The 19,766-nt window shown below is 42.4% G+C and overlaps 1 protein-coding gene across 3 annotated transcripts in view; it reads left to right on the top strand.

The window, feature by feature from the left end:
* ASCC2 (activating signal cointegrator 1 complex subunit 2) overlaps window positions 1-19,766 on the top strand; it is a 67,322-nt gene that overhangs the window by 33,665 nt on the left and 13,891 nt on the right. For all 3 annotated transcript variants that reach the window (XM_077297059.1, XM_077297049.1, XM_077297067.1), the window contains exons 7-15: window positions 4,565-4,672; window positions 4,755-4,867; window positions 6,898-6,972; window positions 7,462-7,569; window positions 7,663-7,731; window positions 11,428-11,502; window positions 11,582-11,750; window positions 15,883-16,091; window positions 18,101-18,220. In XM_077297059.1, the coding sequence (XP_077153174.1) occupies window positions 4,565-4,672; window positions 4,755-4,867; window positions 6,898-6,972; window positions 7,462-7,569; window positions 7,663-7,731; window positions 11,428-11,502; window positions 11,582-11,750; window positions 15,883-16,091; window positions 18,101-18,220 (1,046 nt within the window). The remainder of the gene's footprint in view (window positions 1-4,564; window positions 4,673-4,754; window positions 4,868-6,897; window positions 6,973-7,461; window positions 7,570-7,662; window positions 7,732-11,427; window positions 11,503-11,581; window positions 11,751-15,882; window positions 16,092-18,100; window positions 18,221-19,766) is intronic.

Genomic DNA, 19,766 nt, shown 5'->3' with positions numbered 1-19,766 from the left:
TTCATGTTACGTTCCTCCTACTGCTTTTGCACAAAACTGGAGAAGGCTGATGCCGTCCAGGGGTGTATACTGCACAGGAGGAGCCACAGTTAATCTTTTTCAGATTATGCATAGTGTCGCCTCCTAGTGGACAGCAGCATAACACCCATGGTCCTGTGTCCCCCAATTAGAGGCTAAGAGAAAGAGATTTTACGGTGAGTACACAAAAATCTCCTTTTTTTGAGCAGTGTACTTTAAAGATGCAGCTTGGATTATAGCCAGGGACTAGGCTAGTCCTACGCCACCACTATGCGACTCTTCCCAGCACTGTTACAGGTCTATCTCTCTCACACGTATAAAGGGAGAAAACTGTCAATCACCTGCAGCAGAGCTGGACTATATTCATCTGTGGTTATGGTCCACAACTATATATATATATATCGTTTTATTGAAGGTAATACAACCTAACAAGGTTACACCACAGAACAGAAGAAGAAACAGTATTTCTCATTGCTCATTAATGTTGTCTGGCAATGTTAACCTTGCCCTTAACGCACCACGGGTCTAACATCGTAACCAAAACCATAAGACGCCCATGTCGAGCACCAAATACCATATGCCTTATCATGAGAGAATACCCTTCATCATCTGGGGACTGATGTGAGTCTAAGGGCTCATACTCAGCTGCAAGAAACTCGGATGGGTCTCGCACATCAATACCCGGCTCAGGAGCGGAGCGTGCTGCTGCATGTATTCCTATGTGGCCGCACGCTCCGCTCCTGAGTGCCGGGAGCAGTGCCGGGTATTGACGTGCGAGACTCATCCGAGTTTCTCGCAGGTGAGTATGAGCCCAAAGAGGAATAAAACCAAGGCTTCTTCCCTTATCAAATGTTTCAGGACAGTGTGTATTTTTCCATACTACTTTCTCATAGAAAGCTACAGTAGTTACCATACTGACCCAGTGTGTAATCCATGGGAGTCTTCTATCCATCCATCTCATGGCTATAGCCTTGCAAGCCAAAAATGATGTTTCCCTGAGAAGAGAGTGAGGGTAGTGAGGCCAGGTCTCCTCATCAACACATTCCTAATAAACACAACTTAGGTCATAGCTATCCTCATCGAGATCGTACAATCCCCTGTACATCTCTGCCCTATTTCCAAAAGTCTGCAAAAGGAGGGCACTGCCACATCAGGTGTATAAAATCTGTTGCCTCTTCCCCACACATATGGCAATCTGCAGTGGTGGATCTACTCATGTTATATAACCTGCTAGGTGTCAGGTGGCATTGATGGACTAGCTTGTTATTAGTTGCTGATGGAGCATTTTGTGGGGCATTCAAGGCCTCACACCAATCCTCCTCTGATGGGGAGGGTATTTCTGTCATCCATTTGGCCTCAACTAACAATTATGATGAGGAGCATCTCCAGATTAGTAACTGGGTGTTTAAAAAAGATCAAGCCCCTTGGGTCTCTGCCTCCTTAGAGTCTTAGGAGGAAAGATCATAGGAGAACTGGGAATTTAGGGCATGCTTTAGTTGCAGATACCTAAATAAAGCATGTCTGGGGGCTTGTTGGAGCTGCTAACGTTGATCGAAGGAAACAAGAACACCCTTGATATAAACCTGTGCCCAGAGTCTTGACTCCTACGTTTGACCTAAACTGAGCATCTCTGCAATGTAGCAGTTTGAGAAGAGCAGTGTTCTGCTATAAGGGGGACTTAGCTATTGTGTCCTTGAATTGAAAATTCTTGTTGGTGTCTCTCCACACTTAACCCTAGAACGCATACTCTTAGAAATCTAAATATGCAAATTGCCTCTTCTGAGAAAAAGAGGACTTAAACTCTACAGCGCCACCTATTGGAAGTAGCGATCCTACAAGTCACAATCAACCCTTTAACGAGTCGTGCAATATGACTTAGGATAAAAGCCAAATCAGTATCTCAATTCGCAGACACGGTGTTTCGGGCTGTTGGTCCTAAGTCATATTGCACGACTCGTTAAAGGGTTGATTGTGACTTGTAGGATCGCTACTTCCAATAGGTGGCGCTGTAGAGTTTAAGTCCTCTTTTTCTCAGAAGAGGCAATTTGCATATTTAAATTCCCAGAGGAGCATTGTACGGCAAATAAGCCTCCTTACCTTGACAAGCCAGAGATGGTATGTCACTCTCCATAAGGAGAAACGATACCCCTTAGACCCCATGTCTTAGAAATCTACACATTCACGCACCTGGGGCCTTTTAGGCCTGTTTACAATTAACATGGAATAACTCAAATAAAAATACTTTTCAAAATTTATTTTACAATTGCAAGGTAAGGATTCATTCCAACTAGCGCTGGGGTCTGCCAGGAGGGGATCCGTAATGGATCTGACCTCCTGGTGACCCCAGCTAAGGCTGGCGGAATCCTGGAGTTACCAGGAGGTCAGATCCATTATGGATCCCCTTCTGGCGAACCCCAGCGCTACTGGGAACACAGCCTAAGATGTGTATATTTCAAAACATAATTATGTGCATAAAACAACAAAAAAGTAGGCATTCTATATGCAATTTTTTATGAAAACATTTTTTGGTTGTAGCAAACTTGGTGCAGGAATATAATTTAATGTAACTTTACATATTCCCCCGACAATTCTCGCATATTATTTTTTCGGCTGAATGTTCCTTGCATACATTTTGTCCGCAAGTAGAACAGAAACGCTCCGATTTTCTTTCCTTCTTTGCTGGACAAATATAGCAGCGCTTTCTTTTTTTTTTTCCTCTTTGCTCTGGATGTTCCAGAAAGCGTATTCCACATCGGATCATTGCCTCCGTAATTTGCCTTGATAAGCAAATCTGTGTATCACATGTAAACCTAGTACAGGCCTAAAAGGCCCCAGGTGCGTGAATATGGGGTAGTCCCAAAAAAAGGTTGTTATACCGAAATGTCTGTAACGTAAAAATATATGAATAACTAACAACTATATACCTGAGGATTACCTAGATTTTCAACATTCTAACTAAAGTACTTTTACAGAAAATAGAAAACAAGTAACCTGGCAGGCCTGCGCGGCCCCAGGTATGCGTTCTGGGGTTAAACCACAAGTCTGTGAGTTGGCATAAAGGGGTGTGAGTATTGCTCTGAAGACTCAAACAGTGCGCAAGGTGGTGTTCAGAATTAGGCAAATGATGATCTACTCTCCCGTGTTGTAGAAAGTGACGTTAGCCAGCCAAGTAGTATAAGGCCGGGATCACACATACACGAGATACGGCCGAGTCTCGCAGGTGAAAACCCCCCTCTGGCGCCGGCACTTGGGAGCGGAGCGTGCAGCTCCATGTGTTGCTGTGCGGCTGCACGCTCCGCTCCGGAGTGCCAGCGCCAGAGGAGGGATTTCACCTGCTAGACTCGGCCGTATCTCGTGTATGTGTGATCCCGGCCTAAGAAGTAGTCCTGGAGTGCCGCACCTGCCTTATCCCTGGGCCTCTGAAGAGGGTCCGTTTCAGTTTGTGTCCATTTGAGCCCCATATGAAGGATGCTAAATGGGAGCTGGCCATGGCAAAGACCATTGCGGGGCTATGGAGGATGAATGTTCTACAACATATAGGAATTTAGGGAGGACTATCTATTTAATGACATTCTTCCAGCTACTGACAGTTGTGTGTGATTTTTTTTTTTTTTTTTTTTTAATGTTCATGCCTAGAGATTTAAAGTGGGAAATTATTCTTAGCCTGCAGAATTCATGCCCTACTTTCCATCCCATAGCGCTTAGAGGTAACAACGTGGATTTCCGCCAGTTTATTTTGAGACCACAGAACTGGACAAATTCATCAGTCAGATCCCCGGCTGCATCTTGGAAATATTTTCTTTATCTGACATATCATCAGAGCATTTTGGAGAATAAAATACATGGCCTCACTTGTGCAGCCAGGCTGTGATTTACGTTGACCTTTAATTTCTTTGTTAGCACCTGTGATCGGATATTGCTGTTATTGACCTGTTATGGCGCTTTCTAATATTCTTTTGATTTCTCCATGAGAACATTCGCCTAATGTGTTCATTGCTGATTGCCAAGGCTTAGTCCTTCAGCCCAGATCTTCTCGAACATGTTGAAGTCACCGACCAAAAAGAATAATCTTCACACTGACCACAATAAATGGACATTCACAGGAAACGCCATAAAATGTATGAAGCAGCAACAGCCACACATTGAAGCATCTTTGTTCTATTAATTCAATTTCAGTATTTTTATATTTTGTGTGAGCTGATTGATTGTGGGACAACCCCCTTTATTTGATATATTGGTATTTTATTTATACCTGATTTCTCAGACTTGTAGCAGAAGTGTATCTTGAATCTTCTGGTCCCCCACTTCCGACGTGCAGTTGTACTGGTGACTTATAAATTGGCAGGGGATCCTTTTTCGCCAGAGCTCTATTATGGCTGCTACATCTGCACCCTCCACAGCTACGGCCCTGTTTTGTTGGTCAGTTTGGGGGATTTATAGGACTGTGGGCAAGAATCTGATTATTTGTAGTCCATGATGAATCATAGCTATGTTTTTTGTTTTTTTTACTTAAGCTTGAGATCTACATTAACTTTTTCTTCTCAAGGTTTTCAGTTCCATTATGAAGGTCTGTGGACTTCAGCCGAAGGACTGTAAGGAACCCCTGAGGCTGGAAGAACAGAAGCTTACTACACCCCTGGATATGCCTGAGCAGGTGAAGCCCGCGTTATACACTGTTCTGTATGGACACATGCTGTGGATCTACATTACAGCTTCTATACATTTCCCATTCACAGGAGCTCCAGGATGCCGTGATTTATCTTTGTGACACTTCTAGCACAATTTGGGCTTTTCTTGAAATTTTTCCATTGGCGTCTGACACTCTCCAGAAACACAACTTCCTCAGCAGGTAGAAAAATAGTAGGGAGTATTGGAGTTTCTATATGGCTAATAAAAAGTTAAAGGGAACAGGTGTCTAAGTGCTGGCACCAGGCAGGTTCAGAACGCTATTGACCTGCAGATTAACCCCTGTGTCTGCAGATTAAGAAAGTTTTTTGATGTGACCGTTTCCGTTTAAGAGAAAGACCTACTGTAAAGTTAGGGTCCATTTCAAGGGAATATCATTTTTTGTATTTTTTTTGTATTTAATAATTTTATTATATAATCAGTTAATTTTAATACAAAATTATAAATCGTGGTTTTTTTTTATTTTTTTTTAATCAAGAAAACTTTTAATAAAACGGTTGTTAACCTGTTATCACAAACTGTTCTGCTGTAAGTGTTTAATTTCCAGTATGCAAAAATGAATTGCACACAGAAAGGTAATCCACTGTTCACATACAAATTTAAACCGCAATCCTTTCCCCTCCTCTAAAACACCTTCCCCACTTAGGACCCCTCTCCCTTATTGGTGCGGACTCCCGACTCAAAGTTAATTAAATACATAAAGTTTTCAATACTATCCATCTCATATTTTTTGCAAAAGAGTATTTCATGTTAATTAAAGTATTGAAAATCCCAACATTAGCCAAGACTTCAGATATAACCGCTGGGCATCCGATCCAGTCTCCCCAATGTTTTCCAAATTTACCTGTTGCTCCCCTTTTTATCTAAACCTTCTTTTCCATCAAAATTGTATTTGAACACGGAACTATTTCTTCCATCAAGGGAGATATATTGTGTTTTAACATTTATTAATTATTATTTTTCTGCAACCGATGAGAGCTGCCATTTTTATTTGCTGTTGTGTAAGTGTTTGAGCAATGCAACCCGGCCATAGGAGACAACAGTTGGTGTCTGACGGCATCTCCTACACCGTGGCTGCCTCAGGTGTGAACTGAGCAGGTCCCCTGGGCTGTCCAGTTCACAGCTGTGAGGGTGGCAGACACTCTTTTATTGTAGTCCAGAGCTGTGCTCTAAGCTACCGTTTCGCCCCTGCAGGTGGGCAATCTGTCTACCAAGCTGTTCTCACCACTTGAAGAAGTTACTGCCGCAGCCCTGCTCTGGGTGCTGAGAGCAGTGCTGCGGAGGATGGGTTGGTAGCCAGGCCGCCCGACCTGTTCTCTCTGCCACTTTTGGCACTGCAGTGTTCAGAGCACAAGAGAGAAATCCTCACGTTGCTGTTCTCTGAACACTGACTCGGCTCTAGTATGTCAGTGTAAGCCTCATTCGGATTTCTGTAACGCTGGGAGATCTGAATGAAACTTTACTGCATCCTCAAAGTGATACTCGGTGTATCTAATGTCATCCTGTGATACATGGCTCAGTGGAGTGTTTCTAATCCCAGCACATGGTACAGCTAGCAGCAGCAAATTTTTATTTTTTTATGATTCGTTCCCTTTAAATGGATGACCTCAGCCATTAAACAACAGACTATTAGCTACATGCAAGCCTGTCTTCCTGTATAGACTGGGCTATAATCAGGAAACTAGCTCCTAAGGATGCTCGTTCTTGATTATTGGTCTGTCTAAATGGGCCCTGATTTGTCTTGCTCAATGGAGTAAATAGAAAATAAAATGACCTAGATAAATAGGGGTGAAACTAAAAATTAGGAAGCTTACATAGATAAAGAGGGGTCAGGTAGCAACCCAAGGAGTGTTGCGATCTATCTTCCAATAAAAGAGCTATTTCCAACATACAGGGTAGAACAGCTGGAATATATCATAACATTATAAGTAAAATTTGATCTCTTGGGCCCGCGATGCTCTAAAGAACAAAAAGGCAGATTTTCCTTAGTGTCTCAGCGTCGGAAAGATCAGTGCAGGAACGGCGGGGTCCCAGTAGTTGGTCTCCATTGCTTAAAAATAGTAGCGCCATCACTTAATGTTATGGGAACTCCCCCTTTAGCTCATCAGCGATGTGAAAATTCATGTTCATCTATCAATAAGAGGTTGGGATATTGAATTTGGTCAGTAATTTTGCATATTGTATTCTTTTCAGTTTGTGCTCTTTCTATGAAGTGTGCTGCTCGGAGCTTGAATCGGCAATAATAAAACGGAAATTTCAGGATAAGAGGTATGTGCAATTAATGGCGTTGAGCGAACGTGCTCGGATAAGGTGCTCATGATCGTTTGCTGACCGAGTGACTTCAGCGTGCTCGAAGAATAAGTTCATGGCTTTTCGAGAGTCAAACCCTTGTGTCACTGCTGTAAAATCACAATTATTTCTGAATGGCTGAGATGGGAAGGAAACCTTTTAAATCTAGTTTCTTCTTCCATAAATGCATACTAAAATTAATAAAAATGTTTGGTAACCGTATGATAATCTTCACCTAATGTAATTATGCCGCCTGGCATGATCTAATGGCCGGGTGTAAGAATTTAGGTTAAGTTACAAATGGTCGTGTTCTGGCCTGGGTAACATTAACTTACACCTACATCATTACCTGTCTGGGGTTTTAGAAGCAGAAGTGAGCAATCACTGTAAGCAGAGACTTCTCTCCATCTATTAGTTTAGTAATATATTAGCATATTCTCATTGTGGCTCTTTCTTTTGTGCTGCTAGCATTCAGCTGGACCTCTGGAGGAGACTGTCTCACTCCCGGAAGAAGTTATTAGAGATCTCCCATGTCATCATCAGCAATACATGTCTGCAGCCCATCTTGGAGCACAGGTACGTGGAGCGCGTTTGTGCCTTTCTCCTCCTGTCTTTCCTCAACTGTGGCCCAAGATCAACCTGAGTAGCTTTTATTTATTTATTTTTTAGAGTAGAAAATATTCAACCCTTTGTGGAGGAATTTCTACAAATCTTAACAAATCTACTTCCTGAGAGGAGGTAAGGGCATATTCAGAGTAAAAACTGATTTGGTATTACAATGAACAAATCAAATATGTACTGTATATCTGTATACCACAATCTTATAGTTCTCATTTGTTTTATTGGAGGACACAGAACCATGGGATAGTTTGCTGCCACCTGGAGGCTGACACTGTTATTGCATGCTCCTCCCCAGCAGACTATACCTCGCCTGCTGCACTCAGGCTTCCTCAGTTTATTGTAGTGTCAGTTGGAGGCAAGGTGTGTCTCAGACCTGTCTTAGGTTAGGTGCTGACCATTTTTGCTTTGTGTTTTTCAGATGTATGTCTCAGGGTGACTGTGTGTAATTGTGCTCTCTGTTCCACCCATGTAGCAACAGAGAGTGTAGGCTGTCATTGTTCGGTCTCTTATCCTCTTGCATCTGTGTGGCCAGACTAAGGTGACACTGTCGGATACTGGGGCAGAGGTCTGTAGGCCATCTAGTTCTTGCCCGCCACCACACGTAGTGTGTGTGTGTGTGTGTGTGTGTATGGAGCGGAAGATAAAGGGATCTGTATCTCCAAGACAGGTTCATGACAGGGATATACTTTTCTCCCCTCCCCTCACCCCCTCCTGTAGTTACCAGGGTATGGCTCTGAGGGAGAGAAGGGGATGGTCCTTGTGCATGGGCCAGGTGCTGCTGCTGGCTGTTCTACTTACCCATCTGAGTGCCCTTTGGCCTTAGTTGGTTGTGGTTAGACGGGTCGGTGGGCTGGAATTGGTCCGGGCCACGCATCTACCTGTGTATCTGCCGGCATCTCCGTCTCTCTTCCTCTATCCTTTCTTTTGCTCTCGCCCTCCCATGTCTCCCTGTATGAGAGTCCGTTTCAACCAGGCGATAACTTCCCTACTTCAAGCAGGCATGATTGTAGATGGTCCCAATTCAGAGCACGTCAGGGGGTTTATTCAAACCTATTAGTCATCCCCCGAAAGGACGGCTCCGTATAAGGCACCTGAACAAATAGGTTTGGCTTCGTTGCTTCAAGATGGCGTCGCTTCGGTCAGTGATCGCTTCCATGGAAGCCGGGGAACTTCTTACTTCGGTAGATATTTGGGATGCTTATATGCTTGTGCCAGTTTTTCCAGCTCATCAGTGATTTCTTCGTTTTACGGTCAATCAAGATCACTATCAGTTCAGGACTCTCCCATTCAGACTGGCCACAGCACCCAGGGTATTTACAAAGATCCTGGCCTCGGTTATGGCATTTCTACCTTCGGGGGGATAATTGTATTCTCCTATCTGAACGATATTCTTGTGAGGCGCTATCCTTTTCTCAGAATCTAGAGAAAGGTTCCTTTAAAACATAACTTTTAATAATTTAAAATTCACAAAGACCTTGGACCAAAAAGGCGCTAGGCCCACAATAAGACCTGAAAGCCCAATAAAAAGGCACAAATACCCTAACCAAATAGGGACAAAAGAAGGCCCACACATGGGTGTCTAAATTATATGTGCCAGACCTAGAAGGACGATGACCAAATATAAAGTGTAAGTGCATAAACAAGTGCAAAATGTGTCAATCTCGCCCATTTCAAGCTTTTAGGGACGTCACATCCAACAGGGATTCAACCGTAGTCTTGTGTAGTTGGTCCAAACTGTCTGCCGTCGCGTGCCCTCTGCATGTGCTCCCACCCTAACAAGGTCAGTACCGAAGTGTAGCTCTCATGATATATACCCCATTAAAATCCCGACGTGTTTCTTTTCTCAATAATGAGATGTCATCAGGGGAGTCTACTTGCTAGGGGAAACATATAGCATAACAATCATGAGCAACATATTGCTCATTATTCCTTAGAGAAAAAAAAAGTGCCTCCGTGCTATTAAAGTGCATGGTGCCTAAAGTAAAAAGGGGAGATACCCTTAGTGGTGGGTATTTATTCAGGAGAAACAAAATGCTGCCATTTTCTATAGGAAATATGGGGAGAAAGATAGAACCTGCTTAACAGTAGCGGGTGACTAGGTTATAGTGTCAGAATCCAGAGAGCCTGCAGATCGTTCTACAGACTCTGGAGCGATTCAGTGGGATTGTCAACAGGACAAAGTCTACTTTGGCTCAGACACAGTGAGTGACTACGGTTTCTGGGAATTGTGTTCGACACCATTCAGACATTGGTATTTCTTCCAGAGGAGAAGAGATTATCTCTTCAGTTTTCCATCAGACATTCCCTTCGATTTTGAATGAAGGTCAAAGGAAAGATGATGGCGACATTTGAGGCAATGCTGTTTGCTCAATTTCGGTCGAGGCTTCTACAGAACAAGCTTCCAGCCTCTTGGGACAGGTCAATGCAGTCCCTGGATCAGCCTGTTTGTCTCCCCTTGCTATTCTGTTTCAGAGGGATTTGGCATCTAAACCCCAAGTTAAGACTTTTCCCCAGCAGGTGACGCACGTTAGGCCACTTTATCAGTCTCCTCTTCATCCTTGGGATCTGAATCTTGTTCTGGAGGCTCTTCTGTCTCTGCCTTTTGAGCCCATCAGAGAGAGCTCTACACTTTGTATTTCTTCTAAGGTAGCTTTCCTTATAGCCAGCACTTCTTCTATTAGGAGGGTCTCTGAACTTGCGGCTCTGTCTTGTTGCACTCCTTACTTAGTTCGTCATCGGGGTAAGGTAGTGTTGAGGCCAGTTATGCCTTTTCTCCCGAAGATGGTCTCGAGTTTTCATCTTAATGAACAATATTTTACCTTTATTTTGTCCTGCACCATCTCCTCCTATTGTGAAGACTGTGCACAGTTTGGACATTGTTAGAGCCATAAGGTAGTATATATTGGCCACAGCCTCATTCAGGTGTTCGGATTCCTTGTTTATTATACCAGAGGGCCCTTTCAGGGGTCTGATGAAATCTAAAGCAACCATTGCCTACTGGATCAAGACTGCTATTATCCAGGCCTATAGAGCTAAGGCTAGGGTGGCCCCATTTAGGATTAGGACACTCTGTGCAAGCGGTGAGAGCTTCCTCGGCAGTTTGTCACCAGGCATAGGCTTTGCAGCTCTATAAAACAGTTACTTGGGCATCGGTGCATACATTTTCCAAGTTTTACAGGATCCACGCTTTTGCCTCAGCAGATTGCAAGCCTTGGTAGGAAGATACTGCAGGCAGCTGTAACCTACACTTCCACTTGAGTTATGGCAGAAGGCTAGGTGATACCATTATATTTCATTCTTTCCCACACTTTAGGACATCCCATGGTTCTGTGTCCCCCCAAGGAGACAAACGAGAAAAAAAGATTTTTGTTACTTGCCTTAAAATCTGTTTCTCGCAGTCTTCATTGGGGGACACATCACCCTTCCTTGGCTGCTTCTTGCCTTAATTCTTTTCTTTTCTCCTCCTACTCCTTTCTCACAAAAATGAGGAAGCCTGGCTCCTGCAGGCAAGGTATAGTCTACTGGGGAGTAGCCAATTTTATTAAAATGCAATAATAGTTTCAGCCACACATGATAACAGACACATGATAAGCTGCCCCTAACTGGTGCATTGTATGAAGGAAGACAGCAAAGAATGTAAAAAAAAAAGAGTGCTGATGGATAATTTACTGATGGCAGAGTTTGTGGGGAAAAATAAAGAATAAAACGGATACATGCAAAATTCTCCACGTTACTTTAATTTTATTATGCAGCTTTACTTATTAATTTCCTATTAGCGGTTCATATCTAATGCATAGTGTGTCTAATGTGCAGGTTTTTATGTGACTACGATGAGCTGTTTCCAGTAGCGGATGACATCCACTTGCTGCAACAAGTCTCCCCTTCTCTGTATCCTTTATGCATTCTGATAGTGGTAGAAAAGTACACATTCTCTTGTCTTTCCGAGTGGCCCTTAACTCTTTATTAGTGATGAAACGCGCACCAGTTATTTGTTATATGGTGTCCAGAGCGCATGGGCCGAAGCTCGGAGACCCAGGCCAAGTTGTGTACCACCAGCCCAGACTACCCCTGACAGAAGCAAAGAAGGGGCATGTGAAGACAGCAAACAAAACTCCTACTACCCAGAAGAACCTGAAGTGAGCATGCATTATTTATTTTATTTACTCACACTTATAGCACCATTAATTCCACAGCGCTTTACAGACATTGGCACTATCCCCAATGGGGCTCACAATCTACATTCCCTATCAGTGTGTCTTTGGAGTGTGGGAGGAAACCAGAGTACCAGGAGGAAACCCACACAAACATGGGGACAACACACAAACTCCTTGCAGATGTTGCCGTTGGTGAGATTTGAACCCAGTACTAGAGATGAGTGAACTTGTTCGGAAAACGTTTGCCAATCTCAAAGTCGGCACGAATGTTGCACATTTGGATTCGTGTTCGGATTCCCAATCATTTTCCTCAAAATCGGCAAATTTCGGTATATGATTGAGTTTCCACTTGCACACGGTTGTTCTGATTGGCAGTAACGTTACCATTAGTCACAGCGCTGCGGGGTCATGCTGTCAGATGTCAGCATGACCCAGCAGCTGTGACTGTGACCAGAGGTAAGTAGCTTACCGCAGGTCAGCAGGCATCGGCTGATGAAAGACTACTACTCCCATCAGCAGGAGCAGGTGGCGGCTGATGGGCATAGTCCTCAGCCGGCGCCGTTCTCAAAGTAAAGGGAAAAAAAAAAGTTAAAATAAAGAAATAACTTTTAAGCCTAATAATAGTCTGACCCTTCTTGTTTTGTAGAATGGTCATCTCCAGACTATTACAATAAATATAAACCAAACCAAAAGAGATTTTAAGACACAATAAAGTGTCATCTAATATATAAAGCTGAATGTGTGTGTATGTATGTGTGTGTGTGTATGTCCGGGATTGGCATCTGCACCGTCGCAGCTACATCCACAAAGTTTTGCACAGTCACACGTCTGGACCCCGAGAGCGTCATAGGCTATGTTGTGAGGCGAAATTTTAACCCCGCGCGTTCCAATTCACCAAACCATTTTGCCCCTATCTACATAATGGGGAAAAAGTGAAAGGAAAAGTGTTGGAGGCAAATTGACAGCTGCCAGATGTGAACAATGGGGACTTAAAGAATGAGAGCGATGGCGCCAAAGAGTATATACCGTACAGTTGCTAAGGTGGGGCCCCGACATGGGATACTCACCACACACGGGGATATGAACACACACACAAAATGCGCCACACACTACCACGTGCTTGAACTCATATATCACCCTCAGCACACATTTCACCACACATACACCAACCTCGCCACATAAAAGTCAAAACCCAAAAGTCGCCGCTCAAAACTCGCCACGCGCAAAACTAGGCTCACACAAAACTCGCCACACGTGCAAAACTCTCCTCATGGAAAACTTGCCACACGCAAAACTTGCACACGCGGAAAAATTGCCACATGCACAAAAGTTGCAACACATGCAAAAGTTGCCTCACACAAAACTTGCACATACTCAAAACGCACCACACATAAAACTTGCCATGCGCAAAACTTGCTGCACACAACTTGCTACACTAACCTGTCACATGCAACTCGACACACAAAGTTGCTACACGCATGTCGCCACACGAAACTCATCTCACAAAAGTCGCTACATGCATGTCGCCACAGGCAACTCAACACACACAACTTGACACATGAAACTCACCCTAAAACACACACAAGTCTGGTATTATCCTTCAAAAATAAAAATCTGATTAATAAGCAGACAAACTACAAGAGCAACACATGTACCATATAGGAAATACGGCAGCTGTGAGTCACATGACCTGTCTGTTATGTGTATGTGTGAGCTAATATATACTGCCAGGGAAGAGGGCTTCCTGTTGGCTGGGGATTTATCAGGCTGCCAATTTAGCTTACAAATATTGAGGTAAAAATACTGACCAAATAATGTGTGAACGCGGTCTAATTACAGGAGGAGATGACACACAGATATATACTATATACAGGGGAGATGACATACAGGTATATACTATATACAGGGGAGATGACATACAGGTATATACTATATACAGGAGGAGATGACACACAGGTATATACTATATACAGGAGGAGATGACACGCATATATACTATATACAGGGGAGATGACACACAGGTATATACTATATACAGGTACATACTATATACAGGGGAGATGATACACAGGTATATACAGGGGAGATGACACACAGGTACATACTATATACAGGGGGAGATGATACACAGGTATGTACTATATACAGGAGGAGATGACACAGGTATATACTATATACAGGGAAGATGACACACACATATATACTATATACAGGGGAGATGACACACAGGTATATATATATATACAGGAGGAGATGACATACAGCTATATACAGGAGGAGATGACACACACACATATACTATATACAGGGGAGATGAAACACTGGTATATACTATATACAGGGGAGATGACATACAGGTACATACTATATACAGGAGGAGATGACATACAGGTACATACTATATACAGGAGGAGATGACATACAGGTACATACTATATACAGGGGAGATGACACACAGATATATACTATATACAGGAGATGACACACAGGTATATACTATATACAGGAGCAGATGCCACACAGTTATATACTATATACAGGAGCAGATGACACACAGGTATATACTATATACAGGAGGAGATGACTTACAGGTATATACTATATACAGGAGGAGATGACACACGTATATACTATATACAGGAGGAGATGACATACAGGTATATACTATATAAAAGAGGAGATGACATATAGGTATATAGAGGAGGAGATGACATACAGCAGGTATACACTATATACAGGGGAGATGACATACAGGTATATACTATATACAGGAGATGACATACAGGTATATACTATATATAGGAGATGACATACAGGTATATAGTATATACAGAAGAGGTGACATACAGGTATATACTATACATACAGGTGTATACTATATATAAGGGAGATGACAAACATGTATATACTGAGGGGAAAATGAGAGGTGTGAGGTGAAAATGAGGGGTGTGAGCTGAAAATGAAAAGGTGTGAGTGCAAAATGAGGAGTGAGGGAAAATAGTGGAGTGATCGGAAAATGACAGATATGAGGTCCAAATGACAAGTGTTAGGGGGGAATGAGAGGAGCGAGGGGGAAAATGAGGTGTAAGGGGGAAAATGAGAGGCATGATGGGAAAATAAGAGAAGTGAGGTGCTATAACTAACCACAGATATTTACTATGCCCAGGCAACGCCGGCTTCTTCAGCTAGTTGTATATACAACTGGACCGAAAAACGGCCACTCTGCTAAACCTATAACCTACAAGAGACCTAGAGTACAAAGTCCAAATATGTAAAAAGATAACAATTTTATTATACAAGATAGTTTTAACAATAACTCACATTATAAGAAAAGGCGATGGACAAGTGGCGTACAGTATCAAAAAAGTCCAGTGCACGGTTCCACACTATGAAGTATCAGGCATGAGATAAATGATGTACGGATAACACTTTCCTAATAATATAGCATGTAACAACCAAACTGTAAATATTGGTCACCTGCCAAAGGTCAGGAGACCAAAATAATTAGTACAGAGAAATAGGAGATGTCCACATAAGAAGGAAATATCCACGTAATCAAAAAATTACACCATAATATATAATAAAATTAGGGACAATCCCACCGATGTTGGTGCAATAGATCAAGCCATAACTGGTATAGGTACACAAAAGGACATCTCACCTATAACAGCCTGTGTGTGGTAGTGCAATGGAGAGCAGCCCCAACGCGCGTTTCGGGGGGGCCGCTCTCCATTGCACTACCACACACAGGCTATTATAGGTGAGATGTCCTTTTGTGTACCTATACCGCCTTTTCTTATAATGTGAGTTATTGTTAAAATGATCTTTTACATTTTTGGACTTTCTACTGTATGTCCCTTGTAGGTTATATCTCCAGACTATTGCAGTCTATGGCCATGAATCTGTTGTAAAGCACATGATTAGATGATGGGAACAGCAGCTTTGGCAGGATAACTGACTCCATAGTCATATGCAGAAAAAAAGAATAAAAAATCTACCATCGGAATTCAAAAAAGGATGAAATAAAAATATGCATGCTATCTGGTTATAATTATTACAAATATTAGAGGTGATGCATTCCCTTTAAATTAATTGCTAACCTTTTTTCACTCAGTGTGCAGGTGCTACAGCTGCTCCCTTTCCTAGCGGTGTTGAGCTGGATTCTATAGTGTCACAGGTGAAAGATTTGCTTCCTGAATTAGGTGAAGGCTTTATTTTAAGATGTCTTGAAGAATATGGACACAATCCTGAAATTGTCATCAACCACTTACTGGAAGGAAACTTGTCACCATGTCTGCAGGAATTAGATCGCTCCATGCCCAGGTACTACATTTAGTTGAAATCCAACAGAACGGTCATGTCTTTTGCTTTATGCATTAAATACGCTCGGGATATTAAACCTATCTCCTCACACCTGGCCAAAATCTGGGCAGCACGGTTGCTCAGTGGTTAGCACTGCAGCCTTGCAGCGCTGGAGTCCTGGGTTCTAATCCCACCCAGGACAACATCTGCAAAGAGTTTGTATGTTCTCTCCGTGTTTGCGTGGGTTTCCTCCGGGTTCTCCGGTTTCCTCCCACATTCCAAAGACATACTGATAGGGAATTTAGATTGTGAGCCCCATTGGGGGCAGCGATGATGTGTGCAACCTGTAAAGCGCTGCGTAATATGTTAGCGCTATATAAAAATAAAGATTATTATAAGATTATTAAAATGGGGATTGACTGTTGGGTCAGTTGGTCACTTCCAGTTCAATCGTGCATGTTGAACATGGAATCAAATGATCAAAAAGGGTAATTCCCAAGAAAGTAAGTTCTCCCCTCTTCATGGAAAGGAGATAACTTGCTGATCGCCAGAGTTGGACCCCGAGTGATCTGGAGAACAATGGTTTGGATCCCTATTATGCAGAGGCAGGCGTCCAATAGAGAGAAGGCGCAGATGCTCGACCTCCACTTAATTTGCAGTCCATGGGACTACTGGAGAAAGGCAGGTACAATGCTCCATTATTTCCGACATTCCAATAGACCATGAATTCAGCACAGGTCAAGCATGCACACCTCTACTCCATAGAAGAAGGGACTCTGCAGATTCATATTCTGAGATCGCAGGGGGTTTGACCTCTCGGAATCGCAGGAATCGGTTAATTATCCTTTCTCCGATGGATAGAACATAATTTATCTTGGAAATAACCCTTTTTTTAAGTCAAATCATTTTTATTGATTAATTGATTTTATAAACAATTACATACATTATAGTACAAACACAAAAAACTTAATAAACATGTTTCACCCTTAAAGTTTATATAGTCCTGTACCTGCCAAGGTAGTCCATGCCAAACAATGTTATCAATTTTGTTATTAAATACAGGGATTATACCAAACCTAGTATTGGTTGTATCTTCACTAAAAATATGTTTACGAACAGAAAATAATTGGTATCTATATGTCCTCAACATGCAATATTTAAAAAGCCGAAATAGCCAACCAGTCTAGTACAGTTATTCTGAGCAGGTCCACAGATGCCACCCCAGGGGTGACCAGCCACCATTCCCATATATTTATAAACTCATTGAGTTCCTTTTAATGTAAGTACCTCTCTCCAGGCATATGGTATTATTAATTTTAGCTTTCAATTTCTCCAATGTTTGGGGATTACGGTCTAACCAGTGCAATGTTAACAATTTCCTGGCTATAAACAGTATTCTCAGAATGGTGGTAGTCACAGGGGATCTTAAATCTACCCCCACCCCCAGAAGGGCCAGTATGCACACCCTAGGATCAATACCCGAATACTTGTTTAATCGGAGAGGTCACCCCCACCCAGTAGTGGCCTCTATCAACAAATTCCCATAGCATATGCATCAGATGGGCCCCATTCGTAACGCATCTCGGACATGAGTCTTTAGTCCGAGCCCCAATTTTAAACCATATATTAGGTGTCTTATACACCCTGTGGATAAGGAAAATATGGGACTCAGGTATAGTATAGGTGGTGTTTCTAGTACTTCATTGTTCTTCAGATATGGGGCCGACATCCTCTTCCCACTTTGATCTGACCAACATGGGATGCTTATCTAGATGCAAGGGTAATAATATCCCTTAAATGGAGGAAATAAGGCCCTTCGTGTTAGATGCTGTAGCGATTAAATCTAAGATATAGTGATTAGTGATACCTGTCTTAGTAGCCTTAATTTGTGTCTGGAAGGCATGACGAAGCTGCATCAAAACTTTGGATTGATCCGTCACGTATTATTTGGGTCAATGGCAAAATGAAATAACCCTTTTAAGTCATTTCTGTTTCATTATAAGTTCCAGATACTTTCTTTATCTTTTTAGACAGGAGAAGGTGAATCCTTGTCCCCTTGTCACCTCGCGGTCAAATGTTTTTGCGGATGACGAATTTGATGTTTTCAATCGAGATGTTGTGGACACTTCAAGGATCTGGAAAGGAAGGAGGTAGATAATTTTTTTTTTCTTTTTGTATTATTTTGAGCTAATTCACATGATTCTATAGTGACCTTTTTTTTTCTCCCCTGGAACATAGCTCAGCCGTCTGCCTCGTAACCCCCAACAACTACCGGCATCATAAATGTCTATGGTGCTTTAGAGAAAAAATAAAAAATTCTTGTATGTAGAAATTTTATTTTACTAAGTGGCGATAGACATGCAATTTTGAATATAAATAAATAAAATAAATTATATATATATATATATATATATATATATATATATATATATATATATATATATATATATATATAATATATATCCCCTTAATTCCATATGACGTACTATCCCGTCAAGGTGGGGTGGGCCTGTATGACCACCGGCGGGATAGTACGTCATAGCGATCGGCTGTGCTCACGGGGGGAGCGCGGCCGGGTGTCAGCTGACTATCGCAACTGACATCCGGCACTATGTGCCAGGAGCGGTCACGGACCGCCCCCAGCACATTAAACCCCGGCACAGTGCGATCAAACATGATCGCAGTGTTCCGGCGGCATAGGGAAGCATTGCGCAGGGAGGGGGCTCCCTGCGTGCTTCCCTGAGACCCTCCGTACAAGGCGATGTGCTCACCTTGTACCGAGCGTCTCCTCCCTGCAGGCCCCGGATCCAAAATGGCCGCGGGGCTGCATCCGGGTCCTGCAGAGAGGTGGCTTACCAGCGCCTGCTCAGAGCAAGCGCTGGTAAGCCAGGAGCAGTGCACGTCAGATCGCTGATCTGACACAGTGCTCTGCAAAGTGTCAGACCAGCGATCTGACCTTATAACATGATGCTTCCCCCGGGGCAATGTTATAAAGTAAAAAAATATATATTTAGATGTGTAAAAAAAAATATATATATATATATATATATATTATTCCCATAAATACATTCCTTTATCTAAATTTAATAAATAAATAAAAGTGCATATATTTAGTATCGCCGCGTCCGTAACAACCCGACCTATAAAACTGTCCCCCTCGTTAACCCCCACCGTAAAAAAAAAAAAAAAGAGGCAAAAAACAACGCTTTATTATCATACTGCAGAACAAAAGTGGAATAGCACGCGATCAAAAAGACCGATATAAATAACCATGGTACCGCTAAAAACGTCATCTTGTCCCGCAAAAAAAGGAGCCGCCACACAGCGTCATCAGCGAAAAAATAAAAAAGTTATAGTCCTCAGAATAAAGCGATGCAAAAATAATTCTTTTTTCTATAAAATAGTTTTTATATATAAAAGCGCCAAAACATAAAAAAATGATATAAATGAGGTATCGCTGTAATCGTACTGACCCGAAGAATAAATCTGCTTTATTCATTTTACCAAACGCAGAACAGTATAAATGCCTCCCCCAAAAGAAATTCATGAATAGCTGGTTTTTGGTCATACTGCCTCACAAAAATCGGAATAAAAAGCGATCAAAAAATATCATGTGCCCGAAAATGGTACCAATAAAAACGTCAACTCGTCCCGCAAAAAACAAGACCTCATATGACACTGTGGACCAAAATATGG

This window comes from Ranitomeya variabilis, chromosome 1, assembly GCF_051348905.1.
Source record: "Ranitomeya variabilis isolate aRanVar5 chromosome 1, aRanVar5.hap1, whole genome shotgun sequence".
In the NCBI taxonomy this organism is placed as follows: Eukaryota; Metazoa; Chordata; class Amphibia; order Anura; family Dendrobatidae; genus Ranitomeya; species Ranitomeya variabilis.
The sequence above is the reverse complement of the archived record's forward strand: the minus strand, read 5'-3'. Positions and strand labels throughout refer to the sequence as shown.